A 27809-nucleotide genomic window follows, 5' to 3' on the forward strand; every position below is an offset into this window, starting at 1 on the left:
GCAGGCACGCAATTCCTGTACAGCACTGTCAGCAGAAGACAGGGCCTCCTCCTGCTCTCAAGTTCCTGTCTCACAGGCTCAGAGCAACTGTGGTTAACTGAGGCTTAAAACATTTATCAAAATTCAGAATCATGATCAGAATCAGATTTAGTATCACTGGCATACGTCAAGAAATTTGTTGTTTTGTGGCAGCAGTACATAATAAAAATTCTATAAATTACAATAAAAATATACATTAAAATCAAATTAACTATGTAGTGCAAAAAGAAAACAAAAACTCCGGAGGAAGTGTTCAGGGGGGTCATTGCCCTTTCAGAAATCTGATGGTGGAGAGGAAGAAACTGCTCAGAAAATGTTGAGTGTGCGTTTTCTGGCTCCTGTACCTCCTCCATGATGGTAACAATGAGAAGAGGGCACGTCCTGGGTGATGGGGTCCTTAATGATGGATGCTGCCTTCTTGAGGTATCACCTGCTGCAGATGTCCTGGACGCTGGGGAGGGTGCTGCCCACAATGGAGTTGGCCAAGTTTGCAACTTTTTCTGATCCTGTGCAGTGGCCCCTCACTACCAGACAGTGATGCAACCAGTCAGAGTGCTCTCCAGGGTACATCTGTAGGAATTTGCGAGTCTGTACAAATTTCTACAAATCTGGAGAAATACGAAGTATCTGGACATTTTATCTGATGGAAATTCTTAAAATAGTTCATAAATATAATTCCACAAATCTTGATAACTTATCTTGACTCTAATCTCAAACTTATTTATACTGAAAGACACAAATTGCAGTACATTCTAAATACTCTATACACCGGATATTTGCATGACACACAAAACGCTGGAAGAACTTAGAAGGTCAGGCAGCATCTACAGAAAGACCAAAAGACATCAGAAACAGGCTATTCGGCCCATTGAGTCTGTTCCACCATTAAATCATGGCTGATTTATCATCCCTCTGAACCCCATTGTTCTGCCATCTCCCCGTAATCCGTGATGCCTTTACTAATGAAGAACATATCAACTTCGGCTTTAAATATACCCAATGAATTGGCCCCCACGTTGGTGGCAATTAATTCCACAGATTCACCACTCTCTTGTTAAAGAAATTCCTCCTTATCTCTGTTCTAAATGAATATCCCACGATTCTGAGCCTGTGCCCTCTGGTCTAGGACCCCCACTATCGGAAATTTTCTTTCCACATCTATTCCATGGAAAGGAATGAAGAGTTGACATTTTGGGCTAAGACTTAGAGGAAGGGAAACACTCTGGGCAGTTTGATAGAATAGGTGTCCTGATCAAGGGACTCAGCCTGAAACGTTGACAGCTTATTCATTTCCATGGATGCTGCCTTTCCTGCTGAGTTCCTCCAGCATTTTGTGTGTGTTGCTCTGGATAGAATGGATGTTTGGAGCATCACGCCCTGCATCACATTATCACTTCAGAAGGAAGAGGCTGCAAGGTTCAGGTACTTATCCAGCGATTCCCAGCTCCTGCACGGTTCAGGTACTTATCCAGTGATTCCCAGCTCCTGCACGGTTCAGGTACTTATCCAGCGATTCCCAGCTCCTGCACGGTTCAGGTACTTATCCAGCGATTCCCAGCTCCTGCACGGTTCAGGTACTTATCCAGCGATTCCCAGCTCCTGCACGGTTCAGGTACTTATCCAGCGATTCACAGCTTCTGCACGGTTCAGGTACTTATCCAGCGATTCACAGCTTCTGCACGGTTCAGGTACTTATCCAGCGATTCCCAGCTCCTGCACGGTTCAGGTACTTATCCAGGGATTCCTAGCTCCTGCAAGATTCAGGTACTCGTCCAGAGATTCCTAGCTCCTGCACTAGACTCAGCACTGGGGCACTGCCTACACAATGAGGTTTTGTTGGGGGGTGATATGATCTGGAAGACAGTAACAACTATGGGACTCCATATGAATCTTGCAGTTAAAACTGGCTAATGTTTATCGACCCTGCAACCAAGAAACACACATCAGTTTTCACAGAGGCATCAGCAGTGAAAAGGGTGAGCATCCTCAGATTCCTGGGTGTCAACGTCTCTGAAGCTCTCTCCTGGGCCCAATGTATTGATGTAATTATGAAGAAGGTACGACAGCCCCTCCATTTCACTGGGAGCTTGAGGAGATTTGGTTTGTCATCAAAGACTAGAGCAAATTTCTACAGATGTACCGTGGAGAGCATTTATACTGGTTGCATCACTGCCCGGTGTGGAGGGACCACTGCACAGGATCTGAAAAAAATGTGCAGAGGGTTGTAGATTCAGCCAAATCCATCACGGCCACCAGCCTCCCCAGCATCCAGGACACCCTCCAAAGGCATTACCACCTCACCATCCAGGACATGTCCTCTTCTCATTGCTGCCATCAGGGAAGAGGTACAGGAGCCAAAGGACATAATGAGGTTTTAATAACAGCTTCGTCTCCTCCACCACTAGATTGTAGGCCCTCAGCATACATCCTTGCTTTTATGTTTTATAATACCCTTCCTGGGTGACAGGGTGGAGATACATCTTCCAAAGAAGGTGTAATGCACTCATTCGCTCCGTTAGAATGAAGATCAACCTTGTGCAAGGTGTAGCGCCTGCTTAGCCCCCGATCAGGGTCATGTGACGTCATGAGAGCACGTGGCAGATGGTGGTACGAGCAGCTGGTGCAGATCACAAGCCCTGGTTATGCAACCGCTGATGCCAGGCAGACAATCCCTGAGCAACACACATCAAAGTTGCTGGTGAACGCAGCAGGCCAGGCAGCATCTGTAGGAAGAGGTACAGTCGACGTTTCAGGCCGAGACCCTTCGTCAGGACTAACTGAAGGAAGAGTGAGTAAGGGATTTGAAAGTTGGAGGGGGAGGGGGAGATCCAAAATGATAGGAGAAGACAGGAGGGGGAGGGATGGAGCCAAGAGCTGGACAGGCGATAGGCAAAAGGGATACTAGAGGATCATGGGACAGGAGGTCTCTTAAATCTCTGAAGAGACAATCTCTGAAGAGTATTGATAATGGTTGGGGTCACCCGTCTTGTAAAGACACTGCCAGAAGGTAATGGTAAACCACTTCTGTCGAAAAACTTGCCAAGAACAAACAGGGTCATGGAAAGACCAAAATCAGCTACATCATACAACTTGACACGGGACGAACAAATGATACTTCTTACTGTAATTTACAGTATGTATTGCACTGTGCTGCTACCTGTGACGAAAGACCAAGTTATCAGAAGATTGATGCTGATGAGAGAGATAAGAGAGACAAATAGAGAAACGTTCAAAATGTTAATGAGAGAGCAGAGAGATTAACAAAAAGAGACACAGTCCCGAGTATTGACAGACCGGTTGCTTTGAACCTGAACTGTTTGAAGTTTGATGGACAGGCGATACCCCAGCAGGGGAATAAAAGGAAAAGGTTCGCTAAGGCAAGACAGACACCACGAGATCACGAGATAACGAGACCCTGGAAGTGCGGTGTGCCCCCCCACAAGTTGGTGAGAGTTTGGAGGTTAGGTTGCGGGAATGACCATAGACGCACAGGGTGGAACGGTACGATCGTCGGGAACCTGGTGTGTGTGTCCGCCCTTGCCTGGGTGCCGGGTTCACCGTGGAAGAACGATCGCATCCGGAATGGAGGGGTCACAGTCGGTGACCTCAGAAAACATTAAAAAGGGCTCGCCCGAAAGCTAACTGCGGAGGAACATCAAGGTCTGTCTGAATTCAATTTGCATATCATCATTCGCTCTCTCTCTCTCTCTCTTTCTCTCCAACGGCACGACAGCGATCGCTGCGAACTGTACTGAGCTGAACTGAACTCCGTGTCACTTGAGACTGATCATTTTACCCCTAGACTGCGATAGAGCTTGATTGATTCCTATTATCCTAGTTCTGTGTACATGTGTGTTTTATCATTGCTAATCCATTGCATTTATATCCTTATGATTAGAGTACTGTGTTGCTTATTTCTTTAATAAAACTTTCTTAGTTCCAGTAATCCAGACTCCAACTAAGTGGTCCATTTCTGCTGGTTCGGCAACCCAGTTACGGGGTACGTAACATACCGCAAAACTACAAAGTTCATGAGGTACTGCATGTCAGTGATAATAAGCCTGATGATGGATGCTGTTTTCTTGCAACAGCACTCCAATGTCGATGTTGGGGTAGATTTTTCCTGTGCTGGGTTGGGCTGCAACCACTCTGTTCAAGGGCATTTGGTATTTCCCTTCCAGGCTGAGATGCATCTGAATCAATCTCAGGGTAGTATTAACAGATTTTGTTAATAAGTATACTTTAACTTCATGGAGTCATACAACACTACAGCATAGAAACAGGCCCTTCGGCCCATCTGGTCTGTACTGAGCATTGATTTGCTCCTACCTCAGCACAGCAAGCTCCTGTTGAAGTTCGTAAATAAATTAACAGGACAGCAGGAGGGCCCATTGACCTCAGGACAAGCACCTTATCAAAACAATGGCTGTTGAAATTCTGACGCACTTGGAACAAGACGCCACGATGATGGAAAGGGTGTGGAGATCTACGAGGACATTGCTGGACTTGAGGGTCCGAGTGATGGGAAAGGGTTGAGCTGGTTGGGACGTTTAATAGTGTGAGCGATGATCTTATAGAAGTGCACAAAATCATGAGGGGCATGGATATGTGAATGCACACAGTCCTTTCCCCAGGGTTCGGCAATCAAACACCAGGGGGCAGAAGTTTATGATAAGAGGCACAAGATTTAATAGGAACCTGAGAAACAACTTTTTCCCACACAAAGTATATGGAAGGAGCTGTCAGAGGAAGTGGTTGAGGGCAGGTTCACTAACAACATTTAAAAAGTACTTGAAGCAGGTATATGGATAGCAAAGAGTGAAACATTGCTCATACGTACATCATAACATCAAAAAATACAGGAAGATGCTTTGTTTGTGTCAACAAAAAACACAGTCCAACGTGTGCTGGGAGCAGACAATGAGTGACACCAAGGTGTACTGGGAGCAGGCCATTAGAGACACCAAGGTGTGCTGGGAGCAGGCCATTAGAGACACCAAGGTGTGCTGGGAGCAGGCCATTAGAGACACCAAGGTGTGCTGGGAGCAGGCCATCAGTAACACCAAGGTGTGCTGGGAGCAGGCCATTAGTAACACCAAGGTGTGCTGGGAGCAGGCCATTAGTTACACCAAGGTGTGCTGGGAGCAGGAAGTTAGTGACACCAAGCTGTGCTGGGAGCAGGCTATGAGTGACCTTATGTTTCTGGTGCCAACATAACATGCCCACAGCTTACCAACCCTAACCTGTATGCCCTTGAAAAGTGGAAGGAAACTCCCACTTTTGGAGCACCCAGAGGAAACACATGCGGTCACGAGGAGAATGTAGAAACTCCTTATAGACAGCGGTGGGAATTCAACCCTGATTGCCGATCTCTGGTGCTGTAAGGGGTGCTAACTGTTCCACACATAGAGATGTAGACCAAACCTGGGCAAATAGGACTGGCATAGATAGGAGTCTTGGTCAGTAGTGTCTAATGTCAGAGACTCATAGAGTACAGTAACAGGCCCTTCAGCCCATCTAGTCTGTGCAAAACACTTAATCTACCTAGTCTCATCAACTTGCATCCGGAACTTAGCCCCTCACATCTCTGCCATTGATGTACCTATCCAAATTTCTCTTAAATGTTGAAATCTAACCTGCATCCACCACTTCTGCTGGCAGCTCATTTTACTCTTCTGAGTGATGTTCCCCCTCATATTCACCTTTCAGCCTTATCCCATGACCTCCAGTTCTAGTCTCACCCAACCTCAATGGAGAAAGCCTGCTTGCATTTACCCTGTCTATCCGTCTCATAATTTTCAATACCTCTATCAAATCTCTCCTGATTCTCCTACACTCCGGGGGATAAAGTCCTAACTTATTCAACATTTTCCCGTAACTCAGATCCTCAAGTGCCAGCAAAATCCTTGTGAGTTTTCTCCATACTCTTACGATATTATTGATATCTTTCCATAGTCAGGACACCAAAACTGCACACAATACTCCAACTTTGGCTGACAACTTCAGAATATCATCCCAATTCCTTTATTCAGTACTTTGATTTATGAAGGCCAATGTGCCAAAAGCTTTCTTTATGACATTATCTACCTGTGACGCCACTTCCAAGAAATTATGGATCAGTATTCCCAGATCCCTGTTCTACCAACTAGTTGAGCCAAAAGGCCTGTTTCCATGTGGGATAAGTTTATGGAGGTTGAAATGGCCTCCATTTACCAATTTACATCAAAGACATCTCCCACAACTCTGCAGTAGTCCCCCAATTAAAGAGCCAGTTTTGGCTCCTGGCTAGGGCTGTTGGCACACTGCATGGAGAAAATGAAGCTTGGCATATCCTAGGTTGGTCCAGGTTAAAGTGTCATCAACATTCACAAGCAAGCAAGCACACCACATAGCAGTGGTGGGAAACGGTGGGCTGGATTGAGACTCCAGCACTGGAATTTACTGAAGAATCAGCCAGGTACCAGGCCAATGACCTCCAAGAGGAGGCTGTCAAAGGCTGGGCTTCAGCCTTGGGAAAGATGGCAACACGATAATTACATTCAGTGGCCACTTTATTAGTACCGTACACCTGTACCCATGTTCGTTAGTGCAAATATCTGATCAGCCAATCATGTGGCAGTAACTCAATGCACAAAACCATGCAGACGCTGTCAAGCGGTCCAGACCAAACAGCCCACTCCCTCACAGGTAAAGCCCTCCCCACCACTGAGCACATCTACGTTGAGCACAGTCACAGGAAAGCAGCATCCGTCACGAAGGACCCACCACCTACGCCATGCTCTCTTCTCACTGCTGCCATCAGGCTCTTGAATCAGAAGGGATAACTTCACTCGCCCCAACACTGAACTGTTCCCACAACCTACGGATTTATTTTCAAAGACTCTTCATCTCATGTTCTTGATATTTATTGCTTATTTATTTATTATTATTGTATTTCATTTTTTTCTTTGTGAATGCCCAAAAGAAAATAAATCTCAGGGTAGTCTATGGCAACATATATGTACTTTGATACTAAATGTACTTTGAGTATTTTGATTGGGTGAGAAATGTGATCTAAATGACTTTCAATGTGGAATAATTGTTGGTGCCAGATAGGGTGGCTTGAGTATCTCCAGATCTGCAGATCTCCTTGGATTTTCAGGCACAACAGTTTAGAGTTTACAGAGAATGGTGCGAGAAACAAAAAAACATTCAGTGAGCAGTGGTTCTGTGGGTGAAAATGCCTTCTTAATGAGAGAGGTCGGAGGGGAATGGCCAGACTGGTACAAGCTGACAGGAAGGCGACAGTAACACAAATAACCTCACGTTACAACAGTGGTGTGCAGAAGAGCATCTCTGAATGCACAGCACGTTGAACTTTGAAGTGGATGGGCTACAGCAGAGAAGGCCACAAACATATACTCAGTGGCCACTTTATTAAGTACCTCCTGTGGCTAATAGAGTGGCCGCCGAGTGTTTTTCCATTCAAGACTCGCAATGTCGTGACTGCCACAGCAGGTGTATTTATCCTGAAGCCTGTTCAGCTACCACCCATGCCCATGACAGAGCGGGTTGGGACTGTGTTCCAGAACCATAATCAGCTTTTGCTCTCTTTTTTAAAATATTTACTTTTTATATTTCTTATTGTAACTTACAGTAATTTTTATATATTGTAAAGCAGCAAATTTCATGATGTATGAGACATGGAAACCTAGGCTCAGTGTACCTCCTGTACCTAATAAAGTGGCCACTGAGTGTATGCCTGTGATCTTCTGCTGCTGGAACCCAGTCACACCAAGATTTGACGTGTTGTGCATTCAGAGATGTCCTTCTGCACAACACCGAGTTACTGTTGCCTTCCTGTCAGCTTGAACCATTAAGAAGGCGTTTTCATCCACAGAACCACCGCCCACTAGATTTTTTTGTTTGTTTTTTGCACCTTTCTCAGTAAACTCTAGATTGTTGTGCATGAAAATCCCAGGAGATCAGCAGTTTCTCAGATACTCAAACCACCCCATCTGGCATCAACAATCACTCCATGGTTAAAGTCACTTAGATCACATTTCTTCCCCATTCTGATATTTGGTCTGAACAACAGCTGAACCTCTTGACCATGTCTGCATGCTTTTATGCTTTGAGTTGCTGCCACGTGATTGGCTGATTCGATATTTGCATTAATGAGCATGTGTACAGGTGTACCTGATAAAGTGGCTACGGAGTGTTAAACAATACAGCACGGTACAGGCCCTTCAGCCCATGATGTTATGCTGTCCTTTCAACCTACTCTGAGATCAATCGAACCTTTCCATCCTACACAGCCATCCATTTTCCTATCATGCCTATGTCAGTGGCAGTAAATGTGGTTCTGATTCAGATTCTCAGAGACGAGTGCATTGACCACCAGGCCACAGTAGGTGGCACCCCAACGACAGTCCACCAGCAGCCTCCTTGCATCCCATTCTGACCAGCAGACACCGACAGCCTGAGCGACACCAAAGCCGAAGCGGCCACCCACAGCTCCCCGGCCCGGCGTCCGGAAGGAGCCCCCATTGCCAAAGCGGACAGAGAGCAGGGTGCTCAACGTTCCGACTCACCGTTGTCCGGGGGGGGCGGCTCGGAGTCGCTGGACCGGTGGCGCAACCTCTTCAGGTGGGGCAACCTGTCCCTCAACAAATTCTGCTTGCTGTTAAACCAATCTGCGGAGAGGTCAAAGGGCAGCTGGTCTGGGACGGCGCTTGAACAACATCTGACCACCACTTCCCTCCCTTCTTCCTCGGAGCCCCTCCCCAGTGAACGAGAAGAGCCCCACCTTGTGCCTGGACAGCCTGGGAAGAGATCACGAACAGTGTCCAGGCCCAAGGGAGGCCAGAGACATTCTTGTAGCACAACGTGTAAGATGATGCATCCGGACAGCCCTGTCTGGCTGCATCATTGTGAGGTACGGAAGCTGCAAGGCATCGGACCACAAGGACAGTGAAAACCACTGAGACGATCACCAGGGTCTCCCTCTCCCCATTTGTGACATTTACCTATCAGCATTGCAGATGAAGGACCCAAAGCATCGTTGAGGATCCCTACCACCTATCCCACAATCTCTTTGACTCACTACCATCCGAAAGGAGGTACTGAGGCATCAGGACTAGGACTGTCAGACTGGTTAACAGCTTCTTCCCTCAGGCTGTGAGACTAATGAATACCCTACCACACTGAGGTCTCGTCACAGGGACAGTGAGCTGCTTACTGTTTACCTGTGCTGTGCACTGTGTGCTTTTTGAATTATATTTTCTTAAAGTATTAGTGGTAATATTTTATTTTATGTACTGTTGAGTGTGATATGCTTTGTGGGTGCATCATGGTCCAGAGAAATACTGTTTCCTTTGGTTGTACATATGGCGCACCAACCGTGAGTTGGAGAGCTATGAGACAGGAGGTGACACACAGGTCCGGGAGCGAGGTTAAAAGGGAGAAAGCTTCGTGGGAACTCGGCTATAACCGGCACACCAATCATGAGTTGGAGAGCAGGGCAGGTTCAGGCATAGCCGAGCGGTCATCATCAGAGTGGTCTGAGACAGAGTGGTAGGGCTTTGGCTCATTTGGGCTTCGGCCAGTTAAGTGAGTAAATGGACTTCATTTCTTTCTTGCTTTTTTTTCTGAGGAATAGAGAGCATGTCTGTAGGGTTAGTGCTTTGCTCTGTGTCAGATGTGGGAGTCCTGGGAATCTTCCAGTCTCCCACATGGCCACATTTACACCAGGTGCACCGAGATGCAGCCCCTGAGAGACCGTGTTAGGGTTCTGGAACTGCGGCTCGATGACCTGCTGCTTATTAGGGAAAGTGAGCAGAAGACAGATAGGAGCTACAAGGAGTTAGTCACCCCCGAGGCTGCAGGAATTAGACAAGTGGGTGACGGTCAGGGAAGGGAAGGGAAGAGCTCAGATGGTAGAGAGCACCCCTGTGGACATCCCTCTCAGTAATCGTTATCTCATTTTGGAGGCTGTTGAGGGGGCAGAGGATGACCACAGTGATTGGTTCTCAGCCTGGTTCCGTGGTGCAGAAGATGAGAAATGTGGTAGTCATGGGGGATTCCATAGTGAGGTGAACAGACAGGAGGTTCTGTCAGCCTGATAGAGGTGCCTGCATGGTATGTTGCCTTCCAGGTGCCAGGGTATGGGATGCCTCGGATCAGGTACAGAGTACTCTGAAGGGAGAGGGTGAACAGCCAGAAGTCTTGGTACATGTTGGTACCAATGACATAGGTAGAAAAAGGAAGGAGGTTCTGGAGAAAGAATTCAGGGAGTTGGGTAGGAAGCTGAAAAGCAGGTCCTCCAGGGTAGTAACCTCAGGATTGCTGCCTGTGCCACATGCTAACAGGTACAAGAATAGAATGATCAGGCATATTAATGCGAGGCTGAGACTGGTGTAGAGGGCAGAGCTTCGGGTTCCTGGATCATTGGGGCTTTTTCTGGGAGAGGTATGACCTGTGCAAAAAGGATGGGTTACACCTGAACCGTAAGGGGTCCAATATCCTTGCAGGCAGGTTTAATAGAGCTGTTAGGAAGGGTTTAAACTAATTTGGCAGAGGGATGGGATCTGCACTGATAGCGCTGAGGAAGGGGAAAACAGAAATAAATCAAAGATAGCGTGCAACAGAGGTGATTGAAAGGACAGGCAGGAGATGAGGCACAATCACAGCTAGTGGGGTGAGTTACAGGGCAATAGAGGTATGTTGCAGTTAAAGTGAAAGCAACAAATACTGGACTGAAAGTGTTATATTTGAATGCATACAGCATAACAAATAAAATGGATGATCTTGAAATTCAGCTACTGACTGGCAAGTATGACATTGCGGCCATCTCTGAAACTTGGCTAAAGGATGGCTGCCATTGGGAGCTGAACGTCCAAGGATATACGGTGTATCAGAAGGATATGTTAGTAGGTAGAAGGGGTGGTGTGGCCTTGAGTATAAGAAATAATGTTAAATCATAAGAAAGGGATGACATAGGATCGGAAGGTGTAGAGTCTCTATGCGTTGAGTTAAGAAATGGCAAGGGTAAAAGGACCCTAATGGCAGTTGTATACAGACCTCCGAACAGCAGCCGGGGTGTGGATTACAAATTACAGCAGGAGACAGAGAAGGTGTGTCAGAAGGCCAATATCATGATAATCATTAGGGATTTTAACATGAAAGTGGACTGGAAAAACCAGGCCAGTACCAGACCTCAAGAGAGAGAATTTGTAGAATGTCTAAGGGATGGCTTTTTAGAACAGCTTGTTGTTGAGCCCACTAGGAGATCGGCTATGCTGGACTGGGTGATGTGCAATGATCCGGAGGTGATAAGAGAGCTTAAGGTTAAGGAACCCTTAGGGAACAGTGATCACAATATGATCGAGTTCACCTTGAAATTTGAGCAGTAGAAATAAAATTCCAGTGTGTCCGCATTTCAGTGGAATAAAGGATGTTACAATGGCATGAGAAAGGAACTGGAAAAAGTTGACTGGAAAGGGACACGAGCAGGAAGGACAGCAAAGCAGCAATGGCTGGAGTTTCTGTGAAAAATGAGGGAAATGCAGGACAGATATATTCTAAATAAGAAGAAATTTTTGAATGGAAGAAGGACACTACCGTGGCTGACAAGTGAAGTCAGAGCCAAAGTAAAAACAAAAGAGAGGGCATACACAGGATTAGATTATGAGGACACGTAGTCCTCTTTTACCGTCATTTAGTAATGCATGTATTAAGAAATGATACAATAACAAAAGCTAGCATACACTAGCAAAAGCTAGTGGGAAGATAGAGGTCTGGGAAGCTTTTAAAAACTTGCAGAAGGAAACTAAGAAGGTCACGAGGAAGGAAAAGATGAATTATGAAATGAAGCTGGCGACTAATATCAAAGAAGATACTAAAAGCATTTTTAAGTATATAAAGGGTAAAAGAGACTTGAGGGTAGATATAGGATCAATAGAAAATGATGCTGGAGATATCCTAATGAGAGAAAAGAGATGGCAGAGGAACTGAATGTGAGTTTTGCATCAGTCTTCCCAGTGGAAGACATCTGCAGTATACTGGACATTCAAGAGTGTCAGGGAAGTGAAGCATATGCAGAGAAAATTACGACCGAGAAGGTGCTCAGGAAGCTTAGTGGTCTGAAGTGGATAAATCTCCTGGACCTGATGGAATGCATCCTTGGGTTCTGAAGGAAGTAGTTGGAGAGATTGCGGAGGCATTAACGATGATCTTTCAAGAATCGATAGATTCTGGCATTGTACCAGATGACTGGAAAATTGCAAATGTTATTTAAGAAGGGTGGGAGGCAGCAGAAAGGAAACTATAGACCTGACATCAGTGGTTGGGAAATTGTTGGAATCAATTGTTAGGGATGTGATTACGGAGTACCTGGAGGCACATGACAAGATAGGCCAAAGCCAGCATGGTTTCCTGAAAGGAAAACCCTGCCTGACTTACATACTGCAATATTTTGAGGACATTACAAGCAGGGTAGACAAAGCAGATGGAGTAAATGGGGTGTACTTGGATTTTCAGAAGGCCTTTGACAGGGTGCCGCACATGAGGCTGCTTAGCAAGATGTTGTTGTTGTTCATCCTTCGTAGTCGAAGATGACCATGGCTTCCAAGTCAAATGGGAGATTGGTGGCTGTGGGTCCGGAGGTGACTGATGAGGCCAATCCGGGCCCTGAAGGCTCGCCCACATGTGGGACACAAGTGGGTGGGTGCTGTCGTGGCAGTGGATGCTGCTCGGGCCTTGCGCACAGCACGCTTTCGTTGCGCCTCGATGATGCACCTGACTTCAGCTGCACGGGCTCCTGTAGTGATCTTGCTGCGCCAAGCTGGACGGTCGAGGGCAAGCGTCTCCCACGTGTTGATGTTAACAAGATAAGAGCCCATGGAATTACAGGAAGTTACTAGCATGGGTGGAGCATTGGCTGGCTAGCAGAAAACAGAGAGTGGGAATAAAGGGATCCTATTCTGGCTGGCTGCCAGTTACCAGTGGAGTTCCACAGGGGTCGGTGTTGGGACTGCTGCTTTTTACGATGTACGTCAATGATTTGGACTATTCACTTAATGGATTTGTGGCTAAATTTGCCGATGATACAAAGATAGGTGGGGGAGCAGGTAGAGTTGAGGAAACAGAGAGCCTGCAGAGAGACTTAGATAGTTCAGAGCAATAGGCGAAAAAGTGGCAAATGATATACGGTCTTGGAAAGTGTATGGTCGTGCATTTTGGTGCAATGTTGGCATTCATTTCTAGAGGTATAGAATATGAGAGCAGGGTTGTGATGTTGAGGTTCTATAGGGCGCTCATGAAACCACACGGAGTATTGCGTGCAGTTTTGGGCTCCTTATTTTAGAAAGCATAAACTGACATTGGAGAGGTTTCAGAGAAGATTCACAAGAATGATTCCAGGAATTTAAGGGTTACCATATGCGGAACATCTGGCAGCTCTTGGGCTGTATTCCCTGGAGTTCAGGAGAACGAGGGGGGAACTCATAGAAATATTCCAAATGTTAAAAGGCCTGAACAGATGAGATATGGCAAAGTTATTTCCCATGGTAAGGGTGTCTAGGACAAGAGGGCATGACTTCAGGATTGAAGGATGTCCATTTAGAACAGAGGTGCGGAGAAATTGCTTTAGTCAGAGGCTGTTAAATCTGTGGAATTTGTTGTCACGTGTGGCTGTGGAGGCCAAGTCATTGGGTGCATTTAAGGCAGAGATAGATCTGTTCTTGATTAGCCAGGGCATCAACGGGTATGGGGAGAATGCAGGGTAATGGGGATGACAGGAAGAATTGGATCAGCCCATGATTGAATGGCAGGGCAGATTCGATGGGTCGAATGGCCTACTTCTGCTGTTATATCTTATTGTCAAATGACAACAAATCAGAACTTGGTTTTGAATAGTCCACCAGCTTCAATCATTCACTTTCAAAGGCTTGGGATCTCACTCTTGCCCTCATGTTGGTTTCAAATTGCACTTCAGAATCACGGGAACATGCTCAGGGCTGGTGCTGAGGGAGATCCACACCATCTCCTTCCAGATAAGGTGCTAAGTTGTGTCGCCGAAGTGGACATGAAGGATCCCGTGACTACGGCCACGGTGGCGTAGCGGTTAGTGCAACACTATTACAGCTTGGGGCCTCAGAGTTTGGAGTCCAATTCTGATGTCCTCTGTAAGCAAGTTCGTGTATTCCTTCCTGTGTGCGCGTGGGTTTCCTCTGGGTGCTCCAGTTTCCTCCCACAGTCTAAAGATGGACCATTTAGCAGTTTAAGACCACTAGACCATAAGATATAGGAGAGCGGAAAGGCCATTTGTCCCATCGAGTCTGCCTCGCCATTTCATCATGGCCGAACTATTTCCCTCTCAGCCCCTGCCTCCTGCTTTCTCCCTGTATCCCTTCATGCCCTGGCTAATCAAGAATCTATCAACCTCTGCCTTATATATACATAAAGTCCTGGCCTCCACAGCTGCCTGTGGCAACGAATTCCACAGACTCAACACTCTCTGGATAAAGAAATTCCTCCTCATCTCCGTTCTAAAAGGACACCCGTCTATTTTGAGCCTGTGTTCTCTGGTCTTAGACTCCCCTATCATAAGAAACATCCTGTCTACATCCATTCTGTTGACATGTTTCAGTGAGATCCCACCCTCATTCTTCTGAATTCCAGTGAATACAGGCCCAGAGCCATCAAACACTCTTCATATGACAAGCCATTCAATCCTGGAATCATTTTTGTGAACCTCCTTTGAACCCTGTCCAATGTCAACACATCCTTTCTTAGATAAAGGGCCCAAAACTGCTCACAATGATCCAAGTGAGGCCTCACCAGAGCCTTATAAAACCTCAACATTATATCCTTTTTTTATATTCAGTCTCTCAAAATGAATGCTAACTTCGCAGTTGTCTTCTTCACCACTGACTCAACCTGCAAATTAACCTTTTGGGAATTCTGCACAAGGACTCCCAAGTCCCTTTGCACCTCAGATTTTTGTATTTTATCTCCACATTTAGAAATAGTCAATTTTTTTATTTCTACCAAAGTGCATGACCATCCACCTCCTGACACTATTCCATCCGTCATTTCTTTGCCCATTCTCCTGATCGGTAGAGTCTCTGCTTCCTCAGCCGTACCTGCCCTCCATCTACCTTTGGATCATCTGCAGACTTGGCCACAAAGGCTCAATTCTGTCATCTATTGTTAATTATTAATTGGTGATTGTAAACTGTCCTGTGATTAGGCTAGGGTTAAATTGGTGGGTTGCTGGGTGGTGTGGCTTGAAGGCCGGAAAGGCCTGTCCCACACTGTACCTCGAAATAAATAAATAAACTTGGCAAAGGATTCAGTGACCTGCTGCTTATCTGATGCCATGTCTGCAGTCCGTGATGCCTGCAAGCCTATTTTGCACATCACCTGATTTTTCACTGACCGCCTCGGTTCAAAGATCTGCTGGACTGTGAACCAGAACTGTTTATTAGGCCTGACTCTAGGATGCAAAATAAAACCTCCCAGAGCCAGGAATACCTCACCTGCTTTTGGCAAGGACTTTGGGAATGTGATTGGGATCTAAGCTCTTGGTCCCATCCTTAAGACATCCCCTTTCATATTTATAGAGAGATCCAGCAGAGAAAAGATCCTTCCAGCCCTTTGAGTTGCAACACCCGACAACCCCGATTTAACCCTCACCTAATCACAGGACAACTTACAGTGACCGATTAACCTACTAACCGGTCCGTCTTTGGGCTGTGGCAGGAAACCCACATGTTCCACGGTGAGCACGTACACAGGCTCCTTCCAGAGGACTGGGGATTGAGCTCCGAACCCCGGCACTCTGAGCTGTAATAGTGTCGCAGCAACCACTACGCTCCCCTGGCACCCGTGCCTGCCTTTGTTGGACCAAGCCGTAATTGCAGAATTATCACTGAATAAACAGCTAAGTATTTATATGGTGGTTAACTATTCCTGAACTGGAAAGATAACAGGCAGGGAAGAAGACAGGAGCTGGGCAAAGAGTCTGAGTGAATAGCCAGATAATAAGGGAGGGCAGAAATGTAGGTTCACAGTGGAACTGACCCCACCGTTCCCCAATCCAATCCCACCACGGGATGAGGAGATAAGGTCCTAGTACGGAGCTCAGAAGGGGCGTTCTACAGTGTTGGTCCCTGTTGCTTCCCCCATCCCTTGGGAGGTGATCCTACTGCACGGAGCTGTCTCCACTGCTCTCCCTCACACACCCCCGGGAGGGGGTCCCACCGTCGGACCTAATATCACTGTAACCCCTCACCCCCACACCCGGGAGATGGTCCTACTGCATGAGGTTATCTCCACTGCTCTCCCTCACACCCCCGGGAGGGGGTCCCACTGTCCACTCTGCTACCTCACATTGCCCCCCCCCCCAAGAGGGGGGAGTCCTACGGGGCTCAGAGCTGTCCATGTTGTCCCTCCCCACTATTCCCCACTCTTCCTTGGGAGAGGGTCCTACAGTGCTCAGAGGAGTGCTGGGAGTTGGCCCCTCCCCACTGCACCCCACCCCCTGGGAGGTGGTCCTACTCAGGACAAGGGTGGGGTCCTACCGTGCTCGGAGCTGTCCACGCTGTTCCCCACCCCCTGGGAGGGGTCTTACCGTGCTCGGAGCTGTCCACGCTGTTCCCCACCCCCTGGGAGGGGGTCTTACCGTGCTCGGAGCTGTCCACGCTGTTCCCCACCCTCTGGGAGGGGGTCTTACCGTGTTCGGAGCTGTTCCCGCTGTTCCCCACCCCCTGGGAGGGGGTCTTACCGTGCTCGGAGCTGTTTCCGCTGTTCCCCACCCCCTGGGAGGGGGTCTTACTGTGCTCGGAGCTGTTCCCGCTGTTCCCCACCCCCTGGGAGGGGGTCTTACCGTGCTCGGAGCTGTTCCCGCTGTTCCCCACCCCCTGGGAGGGGGTCTTACCGTGCTCGGAGCTGTCCACGCTGTTCCCCACCCCCTGGGAGGGGGTCTTACCGTGCTCGGAGCTGTCCCCGCTGTTCCCCACCCCCTGGGAGGGGGTCTTACCGTGCTCGGAGCTGTCCACGCTGTTTACGCTGTCACTGTGTTCCAGGTTCTGCCTCTGCAGCCGCTTCACCAGGTTGAGGGTCTTCTTCGGCCTGCCAATGCCCCTCATCCTGGCTGCCGTCTCCTCCTCCGTCATCTCCTGCACGTCATCGCCGCCCCTCTCCAGCATGACCTTTGCCGTGCTCACCTGGGCCTCCTGCTTCTCTCCGGGCGCGGATGCCGACTGCCAAAACACAGGGAGAGAATCACCGTCAGAAGGCGGTGGTCCGCGAGGGGAAGGGGGGGGTGGTTTTCAGTGGGTCGCTGCACCAATCTGTCCAGTCAGCGGTAACGAGCCAGTGGTGGGAGTCTGCCCCGTGCGCTGGAAGAGGTCCCCACCACATCACTCCATCCCAACCCCGGACCCGGAGTACTGGGCGTTGGCCAGCCCTCTTCAGAAGACTGGCACCCACCCTCACCACCTAAAGATATTCAGACACACACCCACACACATCCTCAGACACACCTAGCCATCAACACTCAAACCCATATTGTAGACACACCCTCAGACGCTCAAACACAAACACACACAGATGCAAACACACACACACACACAAACTCACATTCTCCCTGGTCAGAGGTGCCCAACCAGCTGAGCCAGTGAAGGGCATCAAACCAGGGTGGTCCTTACCACTTGATTGGCCGTCGTGGCGGACAACGCGTTCATGCTCCGTGTCACGCTGCCCACGTCCGTCAGCCGGTGTTCGTCGTCATCCCACCTCCCATAAGCCAAGTCAATGCCTCCGACAAAGGCCACTGACTGGTCGATGACCACCAGCTTCTCGTGGTGTGCCCAGAGGTAGACCGAGGAGGACACGTGGTCGGGGTGCCGCATCACCTGAGAGAGGGGGAGGTCACAGAACAGGGGGCCATCAGTAGGAGCTTGTACAATCATCCAGCTCAACCAAGACATTCTGTCCTCTCCCATCAGCCAGAAGATACAAAAGCCTAAAAGCCTGTACCACCAGGCTCAAGGAAAACTTGGAGGGCGGAATGAAGTTAAGATGGCGCTAAATGGTGACTCCTTTGCCTGCATCTTTGGAAACAGCTCTTGAGGGAAGAGCCTCAAGATGGCGGCGCGCCGCGCATGCGTAGCTCTCCGGTGAAAATTATCCGTTAAATAGGGGCCGTGGCCAATTCTGATTTGATGGAGACTGGATGTGAAAGCACAGAGGAACATCTGGAGAAATTTCTGAAACGCCCGTTCGCTGCTGTTGTTACTGCGTGGTCAGGAATCTTTTGGAGGGTAGGCCTCAAATTCCCCGGCCTTGCCTGCTTTTGGCAACCGAGAAGGAGGTCGAATCGCTCGGACAGAGATGGCGCTCAGTACTCGGTGTCGGAGAGCTGATCAGAGCTCGAAGTTTTCGGATGACTCAGAGTCGGACCGTGGTCGGGTATGGCAGGGAGAGTTTTTCTTCCTTCTCCCGTCTGCATGAGATGTGGGATATTCGAGAAACTTTGAACTTTACTGTGCTCACGGACTTTCTTCATCAAGTTATGGTATTGTTGCACTGTTGTAACTATATGTTATAATTATGTGGCTTTGTCAGTCTTTTTAAGTCTTGGTCTGTCCTGTGTTTTGTGATATCACACCGGAGGAAATAATGTATCATTTCTTAATGCATGCATTACTAAATGACAATAAAAGAGAACTACATGCCTTCATAATCATTCTATCTTTGATATCTCTTTTTTCTCCCTTTTCAAGGTTCTTGAGTGCTCGATGGAGGGCGCTGATGCTTTTTTTCTGGTGGGCGAGGGGGGTCGTCACTTTGCTGCTGCGTATATGTGGGAGGGGGAGCTGGGGGGGGGCTTCAGGGTTCTAATGTTTAACTGTCATTCACACTCTGGTTCTTTGTGGGAATGGGACTTCCTCTCAGGGCCTCACGACCGGCCGCTGTTTGTTCTCACAAGGACACGGCCTGGAAGACTAGCACGCCGGATTTTCGTGGCTCTGGAAACGGGATTGATTGAAGGCCGGTGCCCCTGACTGAATCATTGCAGGAGAACACGGAACATTGGGAGCAGCGGTTTGGCTGCTGGCTGTTTGTCCGAAGAGCTGCCCTTCTTTGGTGCACACTCTCTGGACGCAGAGCTCGGAAAAAGTGACGCAACAGAGTTCTAACATCATAAATCAGCAATTTGTTTGTTCTGTCTCCCCTCTCGGCGGTAAATGGGGACACCTCTTTTTCCTTTATTAGGTGGTATGTCGAATTACCAGGTGAATGAGTAGTCATTGCGGTACTACAAGTCTGAGGCTTTATTGATGCTTGAGTGCTCGGTGAGGGGCGCTGATGCTTTTTTTTGCTGGTGGGCGAGGGGGGTCGTCACTTTTCTGCTGCGTATACATGGGAGGGGGGAGCTGGGGAGGGGCTTCAGGGTTCTAACGTTTAACTGACATTCATTCTTTGGGGCACTCTGTTTTCGTTGATGTTTGCGAAGAAGAAGAATTTCAGGATGTATATTGTGTACATTAAATGTACCTATTGAACTTCTACCCAATTGTTCTAAGATAAGTGAATGGTTCCTTAGTGTGATAAAATAGAGTCTTGACCTCACAATCTATTCATCACTCTATTGTCTGTCTGCACTGCACTTTCTCTGTAAGTGTAACACTTTATTCTGTATCCTGTTATTGCTTTATCTAGTTCTACCTCAATGCACTGATCTGATGAAGTAATCTGTATAAGACCATAAGACATAGGGGCAGATATAGGCCATTCAGCCCATTGAATCATGGCTGATTTATTATCCTTCTCAACACTATTCTTCCGCCTTCTTCCTTTAACTTTTGACGCACTAATTAGAACCTATAAAACTCTGCCTGAAATATGCTCAATGACTTGACCTATACAGCGCCAGTGGCAATGAATTCCACAAACTCAACACCCTCTGGCTAAAGAAATTCCTCCTCATTTCTGTTCTAAATGGAAATCCCTCTATTCTGAGGGTACGCCTACACTACGCCGGATAATTTTGAAAACGAAGCTTTTTCTCTTCGTTTTGACCTTCTGTCCACACTGAAACGGTGTTCTCATCCCCCGAAAACGGAGATTTTCAGAAACGGTCTCCAGAGTGAATAAATCTGAAAACACCTAATATCTGTTATAGTTTGTACGGGGTAAACGGAGAGATTTAAAAACGCTGCCATGACAACACCACAACAGCAATGCTTTTTCTGCTTCTGCTTGGTACTGCGCAAGCTGTTATAACGCGCAGTCGGTGTGAACGGCGTGAGAGTTAAATTGTAAAGTAGCTTTTCTGACTATTTAAAAACGCTGTCATGACGTGCCGGAACAGATGTTCGTTGTTTTCTTGAACGCAACCACCTAACAATTTCAGAACAGATGGCAACGAGACTGAAGCCAGAAGGGTTAGAAATGTACTCACCAAATACTTTGACCCATAGCTTACTGAATAAATAAGTATACTCACTTTGCCCTGTTTTCTGTCCTTGCTTGTATGAAGGTGGTTCGCCTATTTATGCAAGTACTTCTCTGACAATAGATGTGTAACAGCCTAATGTAACATTGCATGGAAATACAAGATAACACTGATGCAGACGTTTTATACATTTAACAAGGTGCTTTATTAATGCAACAGAGTTAGTCAGTTTTTCAATGTTCGTCGTCAGCCGGGTCATACTGTCCGTGAACTCCCTGTTGGTTGCCTCCATACACTTCAGTATTTGTTTTTTTTTGTTTTAAGTTCTCCTGCGCGAGAGCCGAGAGCAATTCCTTTTAAGTTTTTCTACTCTGTAACTGGACAAACGCGTACTAAGTATACCGTTTCCTCTTCGCTTGTTTTCTGTGTATCCTGCGCATGCCCAGTAGGAGGAGATTCGCCCATATATCCGTTCTAATGTGGATGGAGATGTTTTGAAAAACGCTTAGTGTGGACGCCTGTCATTTTTACTCAAAACCGGCGTTTTCAAAATTATCCGGCGTAGTGTGGACATAGCCTGAGGCTGTGCCCTCTGGCCCTAGACCACCCCACTATAGGAAACATCCTCTCCACATCTACTCTATCTCGGCCTTTCAATATCTAGGCCCCTCCTCCCCCACTTTTTTTTCTTGCTGAAGGGTCTCAGCCTGAAACGTTGACTGTACTCTTTTCCATAGATGCTGCCTGGCCTGCTGAGTTCCTCCAGCATTTTGTGTGTGTTTCTTTCAATTTTCGATAGGTTTCAATGAGATCCCCCCTCATTCTTCTATATTCCAGTGGATAGAGTCCCAGTGCCATCGAATGTTCCTCTTTCATTCCCAGGATCACGCTTGAGAACTTCCGCTGCACTGTCTCCAATGCCAGCACATCCTTTCTTAGATAAGGGGCCCAAAACTGCTCACTATACTCCAAGTGCAGTCTGACCAGTATCTTATAAAGCCTCAGCATTACATCCTTGCTTTTATATTCTAGTCCTCTCAACATGAATGGTAACATTGCATTTGTCTTCCTTACTACTGGCTCAACCTGCAAGTTAAACTTTGGGGAAACCTGCTTGAGGACTCCCAAGCCCCATTGCACCTCTGATCTTTGAATTTTCTCCCTTTGTACAAAACACTTCACACCTTTATTCCTTCTACCAAAGTGCATGGCCATACACTTCCCGACACTGTATTCCATCTGCCACTTCTTTGCCCATTCTTCCAATCTGTCATTCTGCAGACTCCCTGTTTCCTCAACACTGCCAGCCCCTCCACTTCCCTTTGTGTTGTCTACAAACTTGGCACCAAGCCATGAGTTCTTTACACTGGTTTTAAATCTTTCACCTCTGAAATTAAACCTATGCCCTCTCGTTTCCAACCCCCTCCCTGGGGATAAAAACTGCGTGCTTTCACCTGCCTGCTTGTACTCCTCACCTGTTGGGCAGATCCAAGTTCCTGGTCATCAACATCTCAGAAGATTGACCTTGGGCCCAACATAGTGTTGTGATTGTAAAGGAGGCACGACAGATGGTGATGCGACTAGTTAGAATGCTCTCCGTGGTACATCTGTAGAAATTTGCTCAAGGTTTTGTCTCTGCAAACTGACTCTGCAAATCAATGACTACAGACCGGTGGCATTGACCTCCCACACCATGAAGACCCTGGAGAGTCTTGTTCTGGTGCTGCTCCGGCCTATGGTCAGACCACACTTAGATGCCCTCCAGTTCGCCTACCAGCTCCGACTAGGAGTTGAGGATGCCATCGTCTACCTGCTGAACCGTGCCTACGCCCACCCGGACAAGCCAGCGAGCACTGTGAGGGTCATGTTTTTTGACTTCTCCAGTGCGTTCAACACCATCCGCCCTGCTCTGCTGGGGGAGAAACTGACAGCGATGCAGGTGGATGCTTTCCTGGTGTCATGGATTCTTGATTACCTGACTGGCAGACCACAGTACGTGTGCTTGCAACACTGTGTGTCCGACAGAGTGATCAGCAGCACTGGGGCTCCACAGGGGACTGTCTTGTCTCCCTTTCTCTTCACCATTTACACCTTGGACTTCAACTACTGCACAGTCTTGTCACCTTCAGAAGTTTTCTGATGACTCTACCATAGTTGGATGCATCAGCAGGGGAGATGAGGCTGAGTACAGGGCTACGATAGGAAACTTTGTCACATGGTGTAAGCAGAATTATCTGCAGCTTAATGTGAAAAAGACTAAGGAGCTGGCGGTAGAGCTGAGGAGAGCTAAGGCACTGGTGACCCCTGTTTCCATCCAGGGGGTCAGTGTGGACAAGGTGGAGGATTACAAATACCTGGGGATACAAATTGACAATAAACTGGACTGGTCAAAGAACACTGAGGCAGTCTACAAGAAGGGTCAGAGCCGTCTCTATTTCCTGAGGAGACTGAGGTCCTTTAACATCTGCTGGACGATGCTGAGGATGTTCTACGAGTCTCTGGTGGCCAGTGCTATCATGTTTGCTGTTGTGTGCTGGGGCAGCAGGCTGAGGGTAGCAGACACCAACAGAATCAACAAACTCATTCGTAAGGCCAGTGATTTTGTGGGGATGGAACTGGACTCTCTGACGTTGGTGTCTGAAAAGAGGATGCTGTCCAAGTTGCATGCCATCTTGGACAATGTCTCCCATCCACTACATAATGGGCACAGGAGTACATTCAGCCAGAGACTCATTGCACTGAGATGCAACACAGAGCGTCATAGGAAGTCATTCCTGCCTGTGGCCATCAAACTTTACAACTCCTCCCTTGGAGGGTCAGACACCCTGAGCCGATAGGCTGGTCCTGGACTTATTTCCTGGCATAATTTACATATTACTATTTAATTATTTATTGTTTTATTACTATTTAATTATTTATGTTGCAACTGTAATGAAAACCAATTTCCCCCGGGATCAATAAAGTTTGACTATCTATCTATCTAAACTCCTGATGAAATATAGTCGCTGTCATGCCTCCTTTGTGGTTGCATCAATATGCTGGGCCCAGGATAGATCTTCTGAGATGTCAACACCCAGGAACTTGAAGCTGTTCACCCCTTCCACTGTTCTATGTCCTTTGTTTCCCGCACTCTGGACTGTATTCCTCATTTTGCCAGTCCTGTCCGTGCCCTGTTCTCAATCACAAATCACTCACCTTAATGTTGGGGTGAAGGTACATCAGAGTCCTCTTGCTGTACTCGCTGTTGATCCCCAAAGCGAGCTCTACCTCCTTGTAGAGCATCACAAACACCTTCACTCCTTGTTGCTGCCAAGACAGAAAGAAAGGAGAGTGAAACTGAAAACCAAAGCTACTGCAGGAATCTAAACAACAGAGCCGCTGCCTGCAATTTTGAAAAGTACCTTGGATGAGGAAGTGGAAGGGTGAGTTGGCGAATTTACAGATGGCACGAAGGCTGGTGGAGTTGCGGACTCTGTAGAAGGTTGTCATAAGTTACAATGGGACATTGACAGGATGCAGTGCTGGGCTAGGAAGTGGCAGATGGAGTTCAGTCTGGAGAATTGTGAAGCGATTCACTTTGGAAGGTGAAACCTGGAGCCAGAGGACAGTGTTGATGGCAGGATTCTTTGCAGTGTGGAGGAACCAGAGGGATGTTAAGGTCCATGTCCATAGATGCCTCAAAGTTGCAGCGCAAGTTGATAGGGTGACTAAGAAGGCTTGTGGTGTGTTGGCCTTCGGTAGTCGGGGATTCAGTTCACAACCCATGAGATAATGTCACAGCCTTATCAAGCCCTGCTTAGACTACACTTGGAATACTGTGGTCAGTTCTGGGTCACCTCATTATAGGAAGGATGTGGAAGCTTTAGAGTGGGTGCAGAGATTTACCAGGTTGCTGCCTGCATTGGATGTCATATGGAGATAAATTGAGCGAGCTAGGACTTCTCTGTTGGGAGCAAAGGTGGAGTAGAAGTGACAGAGGCAGAGGTCGAGTGGATAGGCAGAGAATTTTTCACAGGATGTGAACTGACGGACAGAAGAGGACATAATTTTAAGGTGATTGGCAGTAAGCACTGTATAGGGGAGGGGGATATCAGAGTGGTGGGTGCATAGAACCTGCTGGCAGGAGAGTAGGTTCTTAATGCAGGACAGTTACACTAGGGACATTTAAAAGACTCTTAGATAGGCAGATAGATGAAAGAAAAATGGAGGGTTATGTGGAAGGGAAGGGTTAGAGTAGTTTGAGAAGTCGGTACAACACTGTGGGCTGAAGGGCCTGGACTGTCCCATATTCTATAATAGCTTGTCTAAGAAGGGATGTGCTGGCGCTGGTGAGCGTCAGGAAGTGCTTTACGAGGATGATCCCAGGAATGGAAGGGTTATCATACGACGAACATTTGATGGCTCTGGGCCTGCACTCACTGGAGCTTGGAAGAATGAGGGGGGGGGGATATCATTGAAACCTCTCGAATATTGAAAGGCCGAGCGATGTGGAGAGGATGTTGCCTATAGTGGGTGAGTCAGGGATCAGAAGGCACAGCCTCAGAATAGAGGGGCATCCACTTGGAACAGAGGAGAGGAAATATTTCTTTAGCCAAAGGCTGGTGAATCTGTGCAATTCATTGCCACAGACAACTGTGCAGACCAAGTCATTGGGTATAGATAGGGCAGAGGTTGATAAATTCTTGATTAGTCAGGGTGTCAAAGGGAGAAGGCAGGAGAATGGGGTTGAGAGGGATTTAAAAAATCGACCACGTTGGAGTGGTGGAGCAGGCTTAATGGACCAGACAGCCTAATTCTGCTCCTTTGTCCCATGGTCTAAAAGAGACATCAGGGGCAGATACTTCACACAAAGAGTGGTGAACATTTGGAAAGAGCCGCCAGATGTACTGGTTGAGGTGGACACCCTAGCAATATATAGAAGCCAAGTTCATGGACAGGAGAGGGTTGGAGGGCTGTGGGCCAAACAAAGGCAGATGGGACTAGCCCGCTGGGGAACTCAGTTAGCAGGGAGCAGACAGGCTGAAGGGCCTGTTCCCATTCCCATGTTGTGTGACTCGATGACTCTGTAACTCAGAGGATCGAGCAGCTTCTGTGTGCAGGTGGAGTAATTGCTGACATTCTGGGACAACGCCCTGCATCAGGAACCAAAATGTCAAGAATCCCTTGTCCTCCCCTCACCCATAACACACGCTCCCCACATGAGCACACTCACTGTTCCTCCAAATAACTGTGCATTGCTCCAGTATCTACAGCATGTCCCTCCAGGGTAGGTGGGTAGTCAGTGGCCAGATTGGACTTGATGAGTCATAGGGCCTGTTCCCGTGATGTTTGACAGTGCACACAAGGCAGGTTGATGGGTAACTAACTGGTGGCTTGCCTAGACTTGATGGGCCGAAGAGCTTGGTTCTGCAGATCAAAGAAGAAAGAGGAACTCACTGCTTTGCGTTTGAGGATGCAGTCCAGCCTCCAGTAGTTTCCCTCCATCACTGGCCTCTTGAGGAAAATCTCTGGACTCAACCTGTGTATCCCAGAGTAAAGAGCACAGAGACGCAGTTAGGCATCTAAACCCTTCAGCCCAGAGACCAAATACAAGCTGTCTGGAAGCATCACAGCTTGGTACAACAACTGATCTGACTGTGACCACAGGGAAATGCAGAGAGTTGTGGACGTCACAGAAACCAGCCTCCCCTCCAAGGACTCTGCCTACACTTCTCACCGCCTCGGTAAAGCAGCCAGAAAAATCAAAGACCCCACCCACCCCAAACATCCTCTCTTCCCCCCCTGTCCCAGCAGGCAGAAGATATAAAATCCTGAAAACACGTCCCACCAGGCTGAAGGACAGCTTCTGTCCCAGTGTTACATGACTATTGATCAGACCTTTTGTATGATGAGTTGAACACTTGGCCTCACAACCTACCTCACAATGTTCTGGTACTTTTGTCGTTTACCTGCACTGCACTCGTTCAGTAACATTTACATTTTATTCTGCACTGTTAGTGTTTTATTTCATTCCAGCTCGATGCACCGTGTGGTATGAAGAGTGTGCAAAACAAGCTCTTCACTGTACCTCAATACACATGACAGGATTAAGCCAATTTTCATCCTTATATTTCTTATTATAAGTTATAGTAATTTTTGAATGTGTTACATTGTACTGCTGCTGCAAAACAACAAACTTCACGACATATGCCAATGAGAATAAACCTGATTTTGATTCTAATGAACTTTTCACAGTATAAGACCATAACATACAGGAATATTTGGCCCATCGGGCCTGCTCCATCATTCAGTCATGGCTGTTTAATTACCCCCTCAACCCATTTCTCCTGACTTCTCCCCGTAACCATTGGCACCCTGATTAATCAAGAACCCTTCAAACTCTGCCTTGAATATACCCAATGAATTCCACAGATTCACCACCCTCTGACGAAAAAAATTCTTCTGATTTCTGTTTTAGAGGGATGCCCTTGTATTCTGAGGCTGTGCCCTCTGGTCCTAGACTTTCTCACTATAGGAAACATTCTTGCCACATCCACTCTATCGAAGCCTTTCAAGGTTCGATAGATTTCAATGAGATCCCTACTCATTCTTCTAAACTCCAGCAAGTCAGAGCCATCAAACGCTCCTCATACATTAACCCTTCGGTTCCCAGAATCATTCTTGTGAACTTCCTCTGGACCCTCTCCGATGCCAGCATATCTTTTCTTATATAAAAGTCTCAAAAATTCTCACAATTACAAAGTAGTCCGACCAATGCCTTATAAAGGCATTGTTAATAAAATTAATATAACCTCTTGGAACCTGAATGGCTTGAACCAACCTATTGAGCGTAGAAAGATCTTTAAGTAATTAAGAACACTCCAAGCTGATATTAATTTTGCGCAGGAGACCCATATCTGTAGGGAGGATGAAAACCGTTTTTTTTAATTTTGGAGGAGTTCTCAGTTTCACTCTTCATCGGTAACTAAAATTAGAGGGGTATTTATTTTTTATTAATTTTTAAATCCCTTTTGTACATTTCCCCACCCTGCAAGGGGAGAGAGCTCATTCAGCCAGTAAAGAGGGGAAATCTCAGTTCTGAGATGCAACAGGACTTGGCGGTCCTCGTACAGGATACCCTTAAGGTTAATCTTCAGGTTGAGTCAGTGGTGAAGAAGGCAAATTCAATGTTGGCGTTCATTTCTAGAGGAATAGAGTATAGGAGCAGGGATGTGATGTTGAGGCTCTATAAGGCACTGGTGAGACCTCACTTGGAGTACTGTGGGCAGTTTTGGTCTCCTTATTTAAGAAAGGATGTGCTGACGTTGGAGAGGGTACAGAGAAG

The 27809-nt window shown here is 47.3% G+C and overlaps 1 protein-coding gene across 3 annotated transcripts in view; it reads right to left on the bottom strand.

Moving 5' to 3' along the window:
* LOC134345106 (phospholipase D1-like) overlaps positions 1–27809 on the bottom strand; it is a 265323-nt gene that overhangs the window by 76394 nt on the left and 161120 nt on the right. For 2 of the 3 annotated variants that reach the window (XM_063045276.1, XM_063045275.1), the window contains exons 12-16: positions 25922–26003; positions 23681–23791; positions 17733–17939; positions 17063–17285; positions 8613–8714 (exon numbers count right to left, since the gene is read on the bottom strand). In XM_063045276.1, the coding sequence (XP_062901346.1) occupies positions 8613–8714; positions 17063–17285; positions 17733–17939; positions 23681–23791; positions 25922–26003 (725 nt within the window). The remainder of the gene's footprint in view (positions 1–8612; positions 8715–17062; positions 17286–17732; positions 17940–23680; positions 23792–25921; positions 26004–27809) is intronic. The other variant, XM_063045277.1, reaches the window with a different exon arrangement.

The sequence above is a fragment of the Mobula hypostoma genome, chromosome 4 (genome assembly GCF_963921235.1).
Source record: "Mobula hypostoma chromosome 4, sMobHyp1.1, whole genome shotgun sequence".
Taxonomy (NCBI): Eukaryota; Metazoa; Chordata; class Chondrichthyes; order Myliobatiformes; family Myliobatidae; genus Mobula; species Mobula hypostoma.